This window comes from Branchiostoma lanceolatum, chromosome 17 (assembly GCF_035083965.1).
Source record: "Branchiostoma lanceolatum isolate klBraLanc5 chromosome 17, klBraLanc5.hap2, whole genome shotgun sequence".
In the NCBI taxonomy this organism is placed as follows: Eukaryota; Metazoa; Chordata; class Leptocardii; order Amphioxiformes; family Branchiostomatidae; genus Branchiostoma; species Branchiostoma lanceolatum.
In genome coordinates this window covers 13,174,933-13,191,657 of record NC_089738.1, presented here as the reverse complement: position 1 = coordinate 13,191,657, position 16,725 = coordinate 13,174,933, and the positions used below count along the sequence as shown (strand labels likewise).

Below are 16,725 nucleotides of genomic sequence, written 5' to 3'. Positions count from 1 at the left end.
CGTAGATTGACGCACAATAGAACCGGCCATCTCAGCACTTGAAGTCGTGAGACTCTGACGCACTCTTGTGTGCTCCACAAGTTTCGTTATTTTTTTGCTTCTCACCGCACATTCTCTTAAAACGACGTGACGTAAGTCATCGTTATTGGTTAGGGAACTTATCCAGTGAGAGTCAACTCGAGATTTTACGAAGACGAGGTTTAGAACTTGGCTAAACTTTCATCGACTATTGGAGATAATACGGTAAGTACTTAAGGATCCTTGAGTTTATGGTTTTTCCAACAAAGTTACAGTAAGTTCACAACAAGTTTGGGATACGTAAAAGTTGTTTTCCCTGAGAACTGCTATTTTCTAAGACAGAGTTAGCATTCTGATAGTTTTACTGGAGTAAACTATCATGTGGATACTCGTATCGTGGATGTATATGTAGCTAGTGGGGTCAGATTGTACTAGAGCCTGGGTTCACGTCGCTGTAGTTAAGAGTGACGTAGGTAATGTGACGTCATAATTTCATAGTTTTTAGAAATGCGAAAAGTTGCCGCGGGGCATGTTGGGAAGTTTGATGAAGAGCCACCTCGTGCGCGTGCGCATAATAGCTAAGTAAGAAGATGGCTTCAACAAATCCTGCCGAACGATGAGATTTTTCATCGCGATTTTAAACATTTGTGCAAGTTTGGATGAATGATCAAAGGATACTACAACAGACGTTAAACAGGGGAGGAATGAAGGAGCAACATGTGTAATATGGAGAGTAGCGCTGAGTTGATGCAAAACAGACTTGTTGCAGGAGAGACAGTGAACGACTGCGTGAGGTGGGACTGGGGACTGCATGGGGGATAAAAACTCCAGGAACATGTTCGAATATCTATAACCAAGGACATTATGTGCTATAAATAGTAGCAGTAATATGTCTATACCTGCCCAGAAGGAAGAAAGATGGAAAGCTTCACGAGGAAAGCAGTGTCGGCGGGCCGGCCGGACGGTTCGGCCGAGGCGGACCAGGGAAGACCCGCGGTGAGCAGCGAGCCCTGGTTCGGAGGTTTCAAGGTGAGCAGGGAAACGTCTAGTACGGAACAGGCAGAGAAGAAGTCAATAGGACGCTTTAGTACAGAACAGAGAAACAAGAAGTCAATGGGACACCTTTAGTACGGAACAGAGACGAGTCAATAGGACACTTTTAGTACAGAACAGAAAAGAAGTCAATACTAAGGACACTTTTAGTACAGAACAGAGAAACAAGAAGTCAAGATGACATCACTTTATTCGCAGTCATTCATTCATACTGTATAACATTACTATGATATCTACAAGGAGGTAAGAAAAACATTCAACCTAATGTTACATACTAGCTAACTGTTATATGACCAATACCTTTCTTGACCTGTTCTCAGTACTGTTCTCACCTGTGTTTATCATACAGGACTTCATGAAGAGGGTGCCGATTGTTCACAGCTTGGACCTGCTCAGTGGTGGAGATAAGGGAGAGGGAAAGGGGAAGGTTGGTCATGGCATAATTTGTTTTTCTTTCTCATTGTGTATAACGTTACTGTGAATTGATTTAGAATAGAGGGGACTTGGTGCTGAACACTATCCCCACATAGGGACACATACCTGTCCTTGGTGCTGAACACAATCCACACACATGTAAACACACCTGTCCCTGTTGCTGAATACCATCCACACACAGGTAAACACACTTGTCCCTGGTCCTAAACACCATCCACACACAGGTAAACACACCTGTCCTTGGTGCTGAACACCATCCACACACAGGTAAACACACCCGTCCTTGGTGCTGAACACCATCCACACACAGGTAAACATGACTGTCCTTCATGCTGAACACGATTTACACTGCTAAAGGGACCTGTTCCCAAATCACTGCACCATTCACACTATGAAGACAATATGATAGATATCACTTACTTACCACATTGTGTTGCACTCGGATTAGACTCAAGCACTGATAATAATGAAAAAGATCAACTAGAACATAACAGAAACAACTTCCTGCCTCTCACAGGCTGAGGTGACAGACGATGGGTCAAAAGGTACAGCAGTCCTGGAGGAGACTGAGGTCAGTGAGGAGCCCGGACTGGAGGAACTGTCAGATGAGGAGTTTGTTGACGCAGACGCTCGTTCCATCCAGAGTGTGGCCAGTACTGACATGGAGAAGCTGACCACGGCAGAGGGAACTAAACCATCACTCCCCACAGTTGCAGAATCTCCTGCAAAGTCACCTGAGGACAGAATCAAGGTAAACTATCTTTGCTACTGATTTTTCCATGAAGACATCTTCTTGTCCATTACTATTGTGTTCTAAAAAGTAATTTGTATGATTCAAGATTTGAAACCAAGCCACAAGGAACCCAAACAATCTGTCAACCAATCAATCAAAAGCTTGTTCTGAGTGAACGTTGACCTGCATTTTATTTTTTGTCACAGGAGTTGAAGCAACAGCTAGAGCAGGTGACGAATGAGTTGAGAGCTTCCATCAGCGCAAAGAAAGTTGCGTTCAAGCGTGTTGATGAGAAATGGGAGTAAGTAGGAGCCTGATGATTTTTCTATTGAGGGGCTCTTTTTTCCCAAGTATCCCGACAAGATTGTACCATGATAGCTGTGACACATTAGACATGTATGTCTCATTGAAACCTGTCATTAACTTGACATACCACAAATTTAACCTGGGAAGTCAACGCATCTTTGAACTTCATACATACGAAAAATGATCGTTATCAAACTGCACATTGGTAAAAACTAGGTGCCTAGAGTAGACAGCCAGCAGTCTAGACATGATATGTGCGTTTGTGATCTTAGTATAACAGACACCTGTGAAATTTCCTAAACAGTGTACTTTGCAAATTATTGCAAAAAGGAAGAAACGTGATTATCTCTCTAGAATACTTATGTAAAGCTACAGGATGAAGTGTTACCTTTCTTTCTTGAGCTTAAATTCCCCATGGTTGGTATTAAAGTGTTTTTATGTGTTGATGACGACAGGGACGGGCTGAAGGAGTTGCGCCGCTCGTACAAGAAGGCTGAAAAGGCCCATAAGAGGATAAAGAAGACCATGGCCAGCCTGCAGGAACAGGGGTACATCAACCTCATGGAAACTGCCCCTCAGGCCCAAGTCTCCTCACACAGGTGAGAGGTTCATGCAGAAATCAGCAGTAATGACTCTTGAGTTTGAAAAGGAACAGAACTGAGTACTAATGGAGTTTTGGCAATGCCTCAGGGGCAGAGCCTGGAATCTGTATAGCAGATTGTTTTGACACTGTGAATGTTGTGTTCCTTCAGGAGGAGGGCAAGCGTAGACAGTACAGTGTCATCGACAGAAACTTGCACCTCTGACAGCTTGGTCATCAAGCTGCGAAGCGACGTGGCCAGCCTCTACGGGATCCAGAGTGTTGATGGAATCTCAGCAATGGAGACTGAGGTCAGTGAAGAGCCCGGACTCGAAGATCTGTCAGATGATATAGAGGAATTTCTGGACGCAGACGCTCGTTCCATCCAGAGTGTAGCCAGTACTGACATGGAGAACCCAACCACAGCAGAGGAAACTAGACCATCCCTCCCCACAGTTGCAGACTCTCCTGTGCAGTCTTCGGAGAAAAGGCTGGAGGTAAACTATCTTTACTGTACAGTTGTGCATTTTTGTGGATGAAGACAACTACTGTCCATTTACTATTGTGTTCTAAAAAGTAATTTGTATGATTCAAGATTTGAAACCAGGCCACAAAGCAACCAAGCAATCTGTCAACCAATCAATCAAACATTTGTTCTGAATGAATGTTGACCTGCATTCTGTTTTTTCATTGCAGGAGCTGAGGCTACAGCTTGCACATGTGGCCAAGGAGATGAAGGCTTCCATCGTCATGAAGAAAAAGGGATTCAAGCGCATTGACAAGGAATGGAGGTAAGTAGGAGCCGGCTGATTTCTTCATTGAGGGACTCTTTTTTTCCAGGTATCCCGACAAGATTGTACCAGGATAGCTATGGATATAACATTAACTGTACATGCATGTAGATGTACATTAGATGTACATGGATGTCTCATTGAAACCTGTCATTAACTTGTCATACCACAAAATCAACATGGGAAGTCAACGCATCTTTGAACATAAGAAAACAGCCTGCACATTGGTAAAAACTAGGTGCCTAGAGTAAACAGCTAGCTGCTTGGACATGATATGTGCATTTGTGATCTTAGTTTAACAGACACCTATGAAAGACAAATGTACTTTGCAAGTTATTGCAAAAAGGAAGAAACATGTTTATTTCTCCAGATAACTTATATGAAGCCACAGGATGAAGTGTGTAATCTTTCTTTCTTGACCTTTACTAGTGTTTTTATGTGTTGATGACGACAGGGGCGCGCTGAAGGAGTTGCGCCGAACGCACAAGAAGTCAGAAAAATTCAACAAGAGAAGGAAGAAGACCATGGCCAAGCTGCAGAAACAGGGGTACATCGACCTCCTGGAAACTGCCCAAGTATCCTCACGCAGGTGAGAGGTTCATGTAGAAATAAGCAGTAATGACTCTTAAGTTTGTGAAGGAACAGAATCAAACTGATCACTGATGGATTTTTTGGCGATGCCTCAGGGAAAGAGCCATGAATTTTCCATCTGTACAGCAGATTGTTTTGACACTGTGAATTTTGTGTTCCTTCAGGAGTAGGGCAAGCATAGACGAGACGGTGTCATCCACTCTAACGTACACCTCTGATGTGAGCCTGGTCGCCGAGCTGCGAAGCGCCGTGTCCAGCCTCTACGGGATCCAGAGTGTTGACGGGATCTCAGGTATGTCCCAGAACACGGACCAAAGCTCAGATGCTAGATCAGTTGCTGTGGATGGAGCTTCTGCCGTGTCAACAAACACAGACCAGAACATGTTGGTCACAGCCCCAGAGGTTAGAACCATCGATGAGGAGGACGAGGTGTACCTGGACAACCTCTGCTATGGACTGGACCTGAGGACCTCGAGATCTGTTGCTGCGGACGATGGCAGCGACACTACCAGCCTGGCCTCGTTTGTCACGGCTGTGTCTCAGGTAAGGACAGGGACATAGCTTTTTCCAAACATCTGTTTCTTTCAGGTGTTTCTGCTGTGTCTTACTTCTTATATGTTTTCTTATGTAAACAAGCATAGATGAGGAAGAGAAGGAAAGACACTCCTTCTCACACACTCATTAAAGACAATTTACAAATTGCTTGAACCACAGTTGGTCAATCGTTGCTCCTGTTGTATTGTAACATATTGTACTGTGTTTTCCCCACCTTTGGAAGAACAGGTTGCTTGAAACAAAACTAGAACACAAAAACATTCCCACCTGTCCATAAGACTGACCACAACATATCCCACCTCCCCTTTCAGCTGACTGACCAGGATGACCAGCAGGAAGAGACAACAGTAAAGGAGTTGGTCGGTGAGATGCCTCTGAATATCAAGAAGAAGAGCAAGCTGCAGAGAATAAAGCACTGGATCATGCGCAAGGGTCGCAACATCTGCAACAAGATCCGCTGCTGCTGCTAAATCTGTCAGGGTAGACTGTCTGGTTGTCTAAATTATTCGGCAAATGCTGTTAATGTGCTAATCCTTTTGTTTCAAATTCATGTCCATCAGTGTGTCTGATCATGTAACTAGTAAGTGTAAATGTATTATGTTTTATCATTTGTTAATACCTCCCAGTGTATCTTTCTGTAAAATCAACCATACAGTGTGTGGGGAAACTGTAAAGACCAAAATGTATGTAAAAATGTTTGTTTAAAAAAAATTAGCTATGTAGCAAGCTCACGAAAGTTGATCGTCCCAAATATGGGATAGAGGGGTGCCTGATTTCAATGGATAAGGCATGAAAACTGTAAAGAACTGGGCTACTCTGCAAGGGTATGATCATGCCTTTATATTTTTATATATTTCTAGGCTAGACTTGCCTATAAATGAAAATGGGAGAAAATAAGCTGCAAGGGTCATGTTTTGGACGTGACCTATTCAGCTTGGGAAAAAAATTAAAATAATATGAAAATGAAAGAAAGTTTGGGAGCACGATGAACATAGGAAAAAAAGCTAAACTGAGTAAGGGTCCTGTTTTTGACATGACCTATTTAGCTTGGAAAAAAATAAAAAATAGTATGAAAATGGAAAAAAGTTTGGGAGCACATATGGTTATGTGCTGATTCTGTAGCAAAACGAGGATAACTATGTCTTAACCTGGCTCAAATAGTGTCAAGGCTCATTGTTTTCCTCACATACAAAAAAATCATAAAATTACAATAAACAGAACCTCTTGGTTAAAGAATGGACTTTGTCATTGCTGAGTGTGTTGTGATGTGTAAGATTTATGAGTGACTGTTACATCTGAGCATGGTAAGTGGAATATAAGCACTTTGTACAAGCAATATGCACTTAAATATATTCGAAAAAGTTAAGGAAGCAAACATTCCTTTTTCTGGTGTTTATTCATACCCATTATACAGAACCACCAATGAGATTACATAGCCTGTTCTCACATGTAGACTTTCTGTGAGGCTCTGCTAAACTGGGCTGAGGTTTCCACTTTAGTGGGCAATGCCTCCAACAATCAGCCAATCTGAGAATTGCCTAGATGTTTTCTTTAGGTACAGCTGATTGGCTGACAGCAGGTAAGAGGCTACTCCCACCAAAGTGGTTTAGCAGGGCCTCTCCAGGGTATATTGTATATGCCGCCTGCAAGGTTCTGCATAGCAAGTCAAAATAGACTGGGTTTTGCTAGCCATGGGGCAGACCATGAAGGATCAAGGAGGGGAGTTGTTGGTGCTTTGTTTTAAGGTTCTGAAGGACCTTTGTTTTTGGTTTTCCTCCTTTTTTTTTGCTGCTGCTAATTTATCATTTTACCACTGAAATTCATTACCCTGCCAGCAAGGATCACTTACTTTGTATGAAGTCTGAATCCCGATAAATCCTGATCTGCTGATGCCACCTCCTGAAGCGGAATCGGCAGATCGGGGTCAATCTGGATTCGGACTGTTCATACTAGGATTCACGAATCAGGATCTATCCCCCGGCCTGGGTGAATCCCAATTTGCAAATCCTGGTATGAACTAGCCTCCGTTGCAGACACCTTCCAGCTGTTTTCTTCTTCAAGTTACAGTACAAAATGTAATCGTAAAACTGTAACTTGAAAAGAAAACAGCCGGAAGGAGTCTGCAACGGAGGCTAGTATGAACGGGGTCCAAGACTAAGAGCCACAAATGCAAATACCCAATGCAAGCATGTTATATCTCTGTAAGACCATTCTCTGTTGTCTTAATCACTTATCTCATATATCCTTGAAAGAAAGAAAAATCTAACCTTAGCATGCTACAAGTTAATATGCAAAAAAACAGGCTAGTACACACTGCAAAGGATGCAACAGAAACAATTACCATCCCAAGACTATATTGAAACAGAAATATTTTGTGGGTACAATGTCAAGCAGTACCAAGTATGTAGACGTAGTAAACTGTCAAGCTGAATAGCTACTGAAGCTTTGGTACATTATGACTTAATCTTAATGTTCCTTTTCACACAAGAAGCATAATTACATCATTCAATGGCTGCATAAATGTAAATCCATGAAATGCTAATATTAACCCCTTTTGATATATATTCATCTTAAAACTATCCCCATGAATTGACAAAATAAACACAACGAAACATATTACAGGTTCACTGTCCAAGTTTTACAGTTTCTATGATTCAAGATGCTTTACTACAGTTTATGGATAGGCTGAAATACTACTACTAGGTTTTGTCACAAACTATTGAACATTACAGGACAAAATCATGAGACTCAAGATTGGCATAAAATATACAACTAAAATATCAAATGGTAAGAATTTGAAACAGACTGCTACAAATTTCTAATAACTTGCAGTAATGATGTGCTTTGCTTGCAATGTTTTTTTTTCATATTTCATAAATTAACAATACAAAGTTAACCATGTTCATCATTTAAGTCATTGTTTTATCACTACAATCACATTTAAGTCTATCTCTAGACCTCACATCCTTATGATAACTTGCATTGTTAGCATTTTCAAAATGCTGTAATAAATTCAACACGTATCTGGATAAATTTCTTTATTAGCTGGAAACACTCTCTTTTACAAAGATACTATCATTATCAACTAAACCTTTTCAATACCCAATTTGGAAACAGCACAAGCGGAGATCATGTCATTTACACAGACACCACAATTCTATCAAAATAGTTCACCCTAGACGTCCTTTTTTTCTCAGAAAGAAGCCAAAATTTTCTTGTCAAACTTGAGCAAACTAGATATCCAATCCATCCCTTTATCCTATTGTACATAATCACATGGATTACTTTGACTTTCACCAAGGCGAATCTCATAACATCTTCAAGAATCTTCTATTTACTTTTACCTTCTAAGCTGTCAGTTGTTTTGTCCTACTTATAAGACACTTTGACTCAGTTGTAACCTAGTTTTTATGTGAGTAAAATGATTTTTCGTTAATATTTTTTTGGGCACAACTGACAGCAGCGATTATCAAAAACTGTACACAAGAGAACTTGCCTCCAGTTTTGGTGGATCAAATATTGCCTTTTTTTCTTGACGCTGAGTTTTTCAATTATCAATTTTTTTCACCCCTCTAGCTCCTGTAGCAGCATTTAATATCAAAAGCCCAGGAAAAGTTATCATTTGGTATTTACAGTCCTCTGGCATCCCCCTTCTCATCATGCAGCTTCACTGCAAACCTTTGTTTGGGATGTGGGACCCTTACTCTGACCCCCTCTATTCCCACATACCCTCAAGAGATTTGCACAGATAGGTGCATTGCACAGGTTTGTCTCGAAACAACAGGAGCATGCGGTTAAACAACCTCCCTGCTGCCTAACCCTGTAACCGATTCAAATTTGGCGCCAAAAGGCTACATCAGCAGGGAGAAGGTTAATAATGTAGATCACGAGCAAAGGTTACATGGGTGCCTTTTACAGAAACTGTGCAATGTACATCTATAGTATAATCAGTGTACAGTATATTTGAAAAGGTACATTAGTGATAAGCTGTACCTGAATATTCAAAGTTCTTGCCCCTACGCTTAACATACCCTTAACAACAGCAGTAAAAGGGGATATGGTTGCAAGGATTTCACTTCGCAGTAGGGACAAAACGTAGTTTTTACGGTGGTTTTAAGTTCGTAGTTGAAGCTGACATACAGAATTTACTGTAAAGGGGGAAATGATCGCAGTGGTTTTAAGTTCATGGTGAAGAGACAATCGGGAAAATAAAACCACCGCAAGTATCTCCCCATTTATGGTTACACACGGGACATACGCAGCAGAAGCTGCTGTTGTTAAGAGACAGTGCCAGAAACTTCATCACAACATCGGAATAATTAAGAGGAATTTGTACATCGTTGTGTCCGTTACACCTGCTGGTATCCTTTGTGACTCTTGCGCCGTCCGATCAGGTACGCTATTAGTACGATGACGACCAGGCCAGCCAGGGCGCAGCCCACAGCAATAGGCACGATGTTGCTGATCTCGTTATCAGCAGGGCATTCTTCAGCTGAAAGACGAAAGCAAAAAATAAGTATCTTTTCTACTTTCCAAGAATTTATAGTGTTAGCAGCAGAATCAAACCGGAACCGTGGTTAGAACGGGGGACAAGGTTCATTTTGAAGTTGCTTTTGAATTAAACAGTAAGCAGTGCACTGACCCCTATAATCAGGTCCATGTTCAGGTCTTGCCCTGCATGGACCTGATCCTTTGGACCTGGACGTACATAGACCTGAATTTTCTGTACTGGTAGTACCCACGCCTACTACCAACACAGATAAGCTTTCAAGCTGAAGGATGAACACTCACCGGTGTCAAAGTTGTTGTCAGACAGTCCGAAGGGCTGCACCTGGACATCTGTGGCGATGAGCATCACATCCCCAGTCAGACTCACGTCCTGCTCGGCCATACACTTGTAGGAGCTGCCCACGGAGCCTTCAAACGCTGTCAGGTTGGTGTTGGCGACGGTGCGCACTGTCGTGACAAAAAAAAATTTAACAGATTTGCTACATATGAACTGTAAGCTCACTACTTTCGTGGGGTCTTGATTTCGCAGTAAGAGGGGACAGGAGGTATTCGTGGTGTTTTGAAATTTCTATAGAAAAATAGCAATATAATGGATACAATATTTGTGGTGTCATGATAATAAAACACCATGAACATTTCAAGGTTTACAGCATTCTTTTTTTTTCCATCTGGGTACTATTACAAAAACATTGTCACCATTTTTGTTCAAATTTTCTTCTTATAACATTTTCAAATCCAAAATACATACAGAGCACAGAAAAGAAATAATCAATGAACATGTGCAACTAGAAAATAAAATCAAAGACTTGACTGTTTAGACCAGGAAACAAAACTAAAAATGTACAACTATAATCTGTTAAACTCTTTGTCAATTATTCTCTTACAATCATATCTGCTATCTTACACATTTCCCAACATGTTTTGTTATACAACTCATTTGTATGCACTTATTTGCTTGTATGTATGTATAGATGTAGTAGACCTTACGAAAGTTGCTGTACTTTTGTTGTGTCAATAGAGATTGAATATGGAACATAATAATGTTAGTCTTACCAGTTCCGGTGTTGTTGGTGTCGGGGAAGCGTGCTGAGGTTTCCGTGTAGACCAGGGTGATTGCAGAGGCCATGAACTTGCCGTCGTCCTGGAGCAGGCCGGACGCGCCAGACTTGGTAAAGGTGATCGTGACCGTGGAGTCGTTGCCGTCGTATTTCAGCTCCAGGGTTGAAGTGTTGTTTCCGCAGGTTCCCGACACAGCGGGGTTGGCTGGGACGTTCCACTTAGCCGTTGCAGTCTATAGCGAGAAATCAAAGATGAACTATTCAGAATTTTTGTCAGTCCCATTAATTTTAATTTCTGGCTGATTATGTTGAATGCACCTTTCCCACTGGATCCCATAAGACAACACACATGCATGTAGCAGGAATTTGAAGACCAGAAATGGGATAACCTTTGATCTTCTATTCTGGCACCTTTGACCTATCTTCCTGTCTGGGTTCTGAATGTGCCCATGTGGATTTAGGGGGGAAGACACACACAAAGACATACACCAAGAAAACAATACCTTTTGCTAAAATCTGACATAAAAATGTCCAAGAACCAACTAATCAAATTGGTATGGCCTTAACAATAATCAAAAATGTCCTTCCATTTTCTTTTCTTAACAAATAATGCTTCTTTTATCTTGTATCAAAAGGAATGTGTAGAGAAGGAATGTTTCAAACTGTACGTACCTTTCCGTCAGTCTTGGTGTAGTTTGCCTCAATCTGCAGAGCCATCAGAGCCATGAGACAGACTTTCCCATCTCCGCCGGTCAGGGTGTAGTTGTTCTGGGTAGGGGGCTCGGGGGTGGGTGGGACCGGAGTTGTTGGCATCATCGTGGTAACGGCAGGGGTGGTGGTGTTGGAGGCAGGTGTGGTGGAGTTGGAAGCAGGGGTGGTGGTGTTACCGGGAGCCGGGGTGGTTGCATCAGCTGCACATTCAGTAACTGTAAAGTGAGAAGTGTCACAAGTAAGGTAAAGGTAAAGCAAGTAATTACAAGTAAAAAAGTAAATACATCTTGATATGTTTGTGGTGTTTTTCTAAATAATTTTACAGTAACCTCTCCTCCACAATTCATGACAGAGCAGATTTGTGTTTCCAATGTATTACTATTTTTTTCTTGCCAATACTGACCCACAGAGGCCATATACAAATATTTTTCTTTCTTGTCAATATTGACTGACAGAGGCCATATTTTTTTTTCTTACCTTCACCGAATGTTTCGTTGAAGCCAAAGGCCTGGACCTGCACATTGGCCAGTTTCAGCATGGCGCCAACGTCATCCAGAGCCAGGCTGCCCTGGTTGTTACACTTGTAGGACTGCCCAGACGGTGCCTCAAACACCTCAAGTTCAGTTTTGGACACAGTCACATTATTATCTGTAAAATGAAGAACAAAATGCATTTAGTGTCTTTGTCAATTGCCACTTCTGTACTGGAACTGTTTTCTGTTACTCTATCATCAAAGGAAGAAGCCAAAATGTTAGACCTACAATAAGCCTCTTCATGGTTCCAACTGTGCATGCACAGCAGGGTGCATTATGGGTAATATGTCAAAGGTGAAGGCCCATGAGACATAAACTATGTCTAGAGACAAAAAGTGTTTACAAGATAGGGGCCTTCACCTTTGACATGCTACCCTGAACAGGATCTTACTAACAGCTCCTCTAAAATTGAGTCAGCTTGCCCTGATGTGCCTTCTGCTTGGAGGTTATTGCACTACTGTTCTGCAACACACCACACATCTGTTAGATCATATATCTATTCCATTATTCTTTATCTTACCAAACATATCTCCACCAAGGTGGTTTTCAAAGTGCCCTGGGGGTGAACACAGATGTGGAAAATAACATGGGTAACAAAGACTAACAGAAATCCAACTGAAATCTGAAGACCCCAGTAATAGTCTATAAATGACCGGACCCTACCAGTTTAAGTTCAGAGCAAGTAGAGCAACGTATGCAATAAAAGCAAATCAGAAAAGAAATCAAAGATCTTATACATCTCCATTGAATATCTACAGTTTTTGTATATTGTCTTGAAAAACATCACACCACCATTTCCATTTCACACATTACATGCTCCACTCTCTGGCACTTCCAACATTCATTTCCTGCCAACGTGACAAAGAAATTTAGACGCAGGCCAGCTCAACCTTCGCATCTTGCCGGTCTCTGGGTACAACTCAGCCCAGGAACGCTCGCCAAGAAAAGCAAACAGACTGAAAACAAAACCTCTGTTTTCACAGAGGTAATCAACCGGGAAACTATAGATGAAATCCTTACTTGGGGTTGTGGTGTTGACAAAGATGGCAGGATCCTCGGTGTATGACAGTTCAACACCAGACAGGTAGGTGTCCTGGCCCTCCATGGTGAAGGTCATGCTGACACTCGTGCTGGCGGGGGGGATGGACAGAGTCAACTGCGCAGTGCCGTTGACCTCGCAACTGCCTCCAACGGTGACCACACCAGGGTTGGTCAGGTTGTGTGCAGGCAACTCCCATTCGAACGTCACAGACCCCTGTGACATGAAGTGTTTCAGTTAACATGTATATGAAGAACCCTAGCCAGGATATCCTTGATACTGAGGCTGTTACGCACCTGCAGAGGTCTCTTTTCGCCGTTAACTTTCAGTGCGGACTTAAAACCACCGCAAAACTTTTTGCCCATCTATGACTGTAGTGCTATTATTGTTTCAAACACGAACTTGAAACCACCGCGAACACTCTATTTTCTCCCTACCGCGAAATAAAAACAATGCGAACTTAAATGCATTTGCTGTTCTACTAGGACAAGACTAGTGTTGTAGCAACATTTTGGTATCTTTTGATATCTCAGAGTGATTATAACATTTCTACATACATGTACTTAAGGATCCCAGCATGTTTAGTAAGGGTATTAGTATCACTTATGATATATGTATCAGATGAGCTTGTCACTTACGTCATTAGTCTTGGTGTAGTTGACTTGGATGGAGAGAGCCATGTCTGCTCTCAGGCATGTCTTGTTGCTGGCATCCTTTAGTTCATACTGGTTGGTGGGTGCTTGAGCTATAGAAAAAAAAAGAACACATGCCATCATATACACTATAGTTCATGTATAAATGTGTGATATACCCAAAATGTCAAATGTCATCACGCTCTGGAGGGAGTTTGGATTTTTTTAAAAATAAAATCGTTAAGTATTATAACATACAGCCAAGATCCAAATATTGGACCAATGTTGGAGATACTTAGGCTAGCATCAAAGAAACAATGTTGGAATAAAATTGAGTCTTCACTACCACTACCAGTTCCTATTTGAAAGTTAAAAACAGAATGCACTGACTGCTATATGGTTTCTTCCCTGTATAGAAATTATTAGAATGTTTACCTGTATGGTATACATGTTGTAACTCTAATAGTCTGGCATATGGCACCGTGCTCTATGAATATGAATATGGCTCAGCCACTGGTGTGTTGCCAATCCTAACACGCATGACCAAGTGTACTTATTTAGTTATTCAGTTATTGACTACCATTTTTACATTAAGCCATTTAATTCAAACATGTTCTGAATGTTTCATTATAATTTTTATGATGTTGTTTGAGTCTGGAGAACTACAAAGTATATTACAACATGTCAAACAACAAACCTTGACACATATAACGAGACATCTACATTTAACTCAAAATGATGGGCAACCACACAATTAAGTTATCATACTGATATGATAATCAAGAGTCATAACAGATCAACAGGTATAACAGACCACATGTCATTTATCCAGAACTTAGGAAACAGGAGTAAGGCATTAATGTATGGGGACTGTGTATCGCTAAAAGAACCAACATATTTCTAGGTCACCCAACACTTTCACATGGCTAGACAGGTGACAAATCTACTGAGAGTCTGACAATGCTACCTGCATTGCAGTTGGACAACTTTATCCCTTTTTTCCATGTAATAAATGATTCTGTATTCTTTTATTTTACCAAATTGCAAGTTGTTTACATTTTTTACTGTTGGATGGGGTATTTCGAAATGCTAGCCCCAACAGTCAAGTAAATTTCCTTTTTAAGAACAAAGTAAACACCATTTCAGGACCTATGAATATGATATTTGCTCATGCCATCATGGCAGCTGGTGTAAGAAGAAGACAAATGGACTAAAGCAGTAAAGGTGAATAAGTAATTAAGTATCTTAAAGTAAAACAAGGATCTGAGGTGTTTTCAAACAAATACACCATACAGAAAATGTGGCATGACACAGCAACACACAGTAGGTATTCGTTATTAGTCGTAATGTCTCTTTTACTTAAGTTTTAGCTGACCATTGCATAAGAGCTACAATTATCTGACAGTCATATGAGCATGACTAATACTACAAGTGTTTGGACAGGGGCCAGGTCCTGGGGTCTGGAAAGGTTAGATGTGGACCTTGGTTCATGGCATGAAGGAATCCTCTAGAATAACTCTAACAGGGCCAAACCCAATGAAAGACCTTTTCTGTGTGTAACGTTAGGTTTAGACAGCTTTCCTTGAGATACCGAGTTCAGTAAATGTTTCTGAAAATCTGTATTATCTATAACATGCTTATGCAGTGCTCAAGATCTGCTTTAGGAGTGAGAGTGAGAGAGAGAGAGAGAGAGAGAGAGAGAGAGTGTGTGTGTGTGTGTGTGTGTTTGTGTGTGTGCTTCTATGGTAGTTCCCATGGCCTCTAGTCTAATCCAACAGCTAATGCTACACAACTTCAGAAATTGGTTTGAACAAATCCAGGTCGAACAAAAACATCCCGTCCTTATCTAAACCCTGTCTGTCACAGACAGTCACTGACCATGTACTGCGTCAACCCTACAAAGTCAGACTTTGCCACCCTGTACTTTGACCACATGTTCCTTGCCAATGTTTACATAGCAGTTAACATGATCATTGCCAAAACACGTCCTACAAAAATAGTATCTGTTCTCACTGCAAATACGACACTACGTGGACACTTCAGCCCATTTTGAAGAAGGGTCGGTGGTCTGTGGTTAGTTAGCACTGACACATTGGTTCTCCATATACTTTCAGGCAATAGGTATAAAAGTAGGTGAACCACCTGTATAAAGTAAGGTGTGTCGTTAATACTGCTAGACAAGTGTATATGATTTCCTTCGCTTCTACAAAAAGTCATGTAACAACAACTTTCTGATTAAAGAATCACATGACATCACACCAATTTACAAAGGTTTGTTCATTGCTGCTCATTTCAGGGTTAAGTACACCCTCCCGTATGTATAACGGTCTGTCCCTTGCTAATATAGAGTTGCATCAAGACCATGTGACATGTAGAGAGTTCAAAGGGCTTTAGCCTCCACACCTAGACCAACATTGTAAACCTTGCCACCATTTTGGATTGTCAACAAGTCTACAGATCCAACAAATGGAATAAGATGATCGCAAAGCATTCACATTTTCCACTTCCAAAGGTCTAAAACTGACGACTTTTTGGAGTCGAAAAAAAAATTGCATATGTTGAAACACACCCTCCCCCTTCTTGGAACGAAACGCGCCTTGTCACGTGAAAATGTGCTACGTAACTAGTCGTGAAAAATGCACAATTCAAAGTATATACTTGAATGATTCGTAAAGAAACTTTCTCATAGAGACACAGAAGAGTCTTCCTTACCGCACACAGCCGCGATGAAGGCTAGAAGCACGGAAATCGTCTTGAAGTTCATGTTTTCACTTCCCGCTTGTACGACACTACCTGGCAAGGAGTACTGCTAGTCTGGAGCAAAGGATGATGGGTGGCTGTTCCATCCTCCCTCCCCTTAACAAATTTTCTTTTAAAAAGCGCAAAAACTCCCTTTTTCACGAATAGATGGTTCACTAAATATAAGAATGGAATATCCTTAAACTAATCAATATTCAACCAAATGATTTGGTATTCATTGGCGATTTTAAGCGTTTCTAATGAAAGAAATACGAGTATATATTGTGTTAGGTCAATACTTGGAACAGCGGAGAGCCATGACTGTCATGTGATGCTGTGACGATTACGTCACACGGCGGCCCACATCTGTAGTAGCGACACCTGTCGGTAATATCAATAATGTCGTCGGCGCTCTCGTTGGCAAAAATTGCTGTCACATGGT

General features: G+C 41.3%; 2 protein-coding genes across 4 annotated transcripts; one reads left to right on the top strand and one right to left on the bottom strand.

The window, feature by feature from the left end:
• Positions 1 to 49: 49 nt before the first annotated feature.
• LOC136422965 (uncharacterized) lies at positions 50 to 6,298 on the top strand. Of its 2 annotated transcripts, XM_066410929.1 has the most exons (11): positions 50 to 243; positions 926 to 1,047; positions 1,421 to 1,498; positions 2,024 to 2,257; positions 2,446 to 2,540; positions 3,001 to 3,144; positions 3,298 to 3,622; positions 3,822 to 3,916; positions 4,371 to 4,505; positions 4,672 to 5,050; positions 5,374 to 6,298. In XM_066410929.1, exons 2-11 carry the CDS (start codon positions 937 to 939, stop codon positions 5,530 to 5,532), a joined length of 1,755 nt encoding a protein of 584 aa, XP_066267026.1. In that variant the 5' UTR covers positions 50 to 243; positions 926 to 936; the 3' UTR covers positions 5,533 to 6,298. The 2 variants fall into 2 exon arrangements, with proteins under 2 accessions (XP_066267026.1, XP_066267027.1); XM_066410930.1 differs by lacking the exon at positions 4,371 to 4,505.
• A 1,101-nt stretch (positions 6,299 to 7,399) lies between these two features.
• LOC136422966 (lysosome-associated membrane glycoprotein 1-like) lies at positions 7,400 to 16,391 on the bottom strand. 2 transcript variants are annotated; one of them, XM_066410931.1, is made up of 9 exons: positions 16,257 to 16,391; positions 13,551 to 13,657; positions 12,894 to 13,128; positions 12,394 to 12,429; positions 11,818 to 11,988; positions 11,302 to 11,555; positions 10,625 to 10,862; positions 9,854 to 10,018; positions 7,400 to 9,554 (listed from the first exon to the last, which is right to left on the bottom strand). In XM_066410931.1, exons 1-9 carry the CDS (start codon positions 16,306 to 16,308, stop codon positions 9,412 to 9,414), a joined length of 1,401 nt encoding a protein of 466 aa, XP_066267028.1. In that variant the 5' UTR covers positions 16,309 to 16,391; the 3' UTR covers positions 7,400 to 9,411. The 2 variants fall into 2 exon arrangements, with proteins under 2 accessions (XP_066267028.1, XP_066267029.1); XM_066410932.1 differs by lacking the exon at positions 12,394 to 12,429.
• Positions 16,392 to 16,725: the final 334 nt, after the last annotated feature.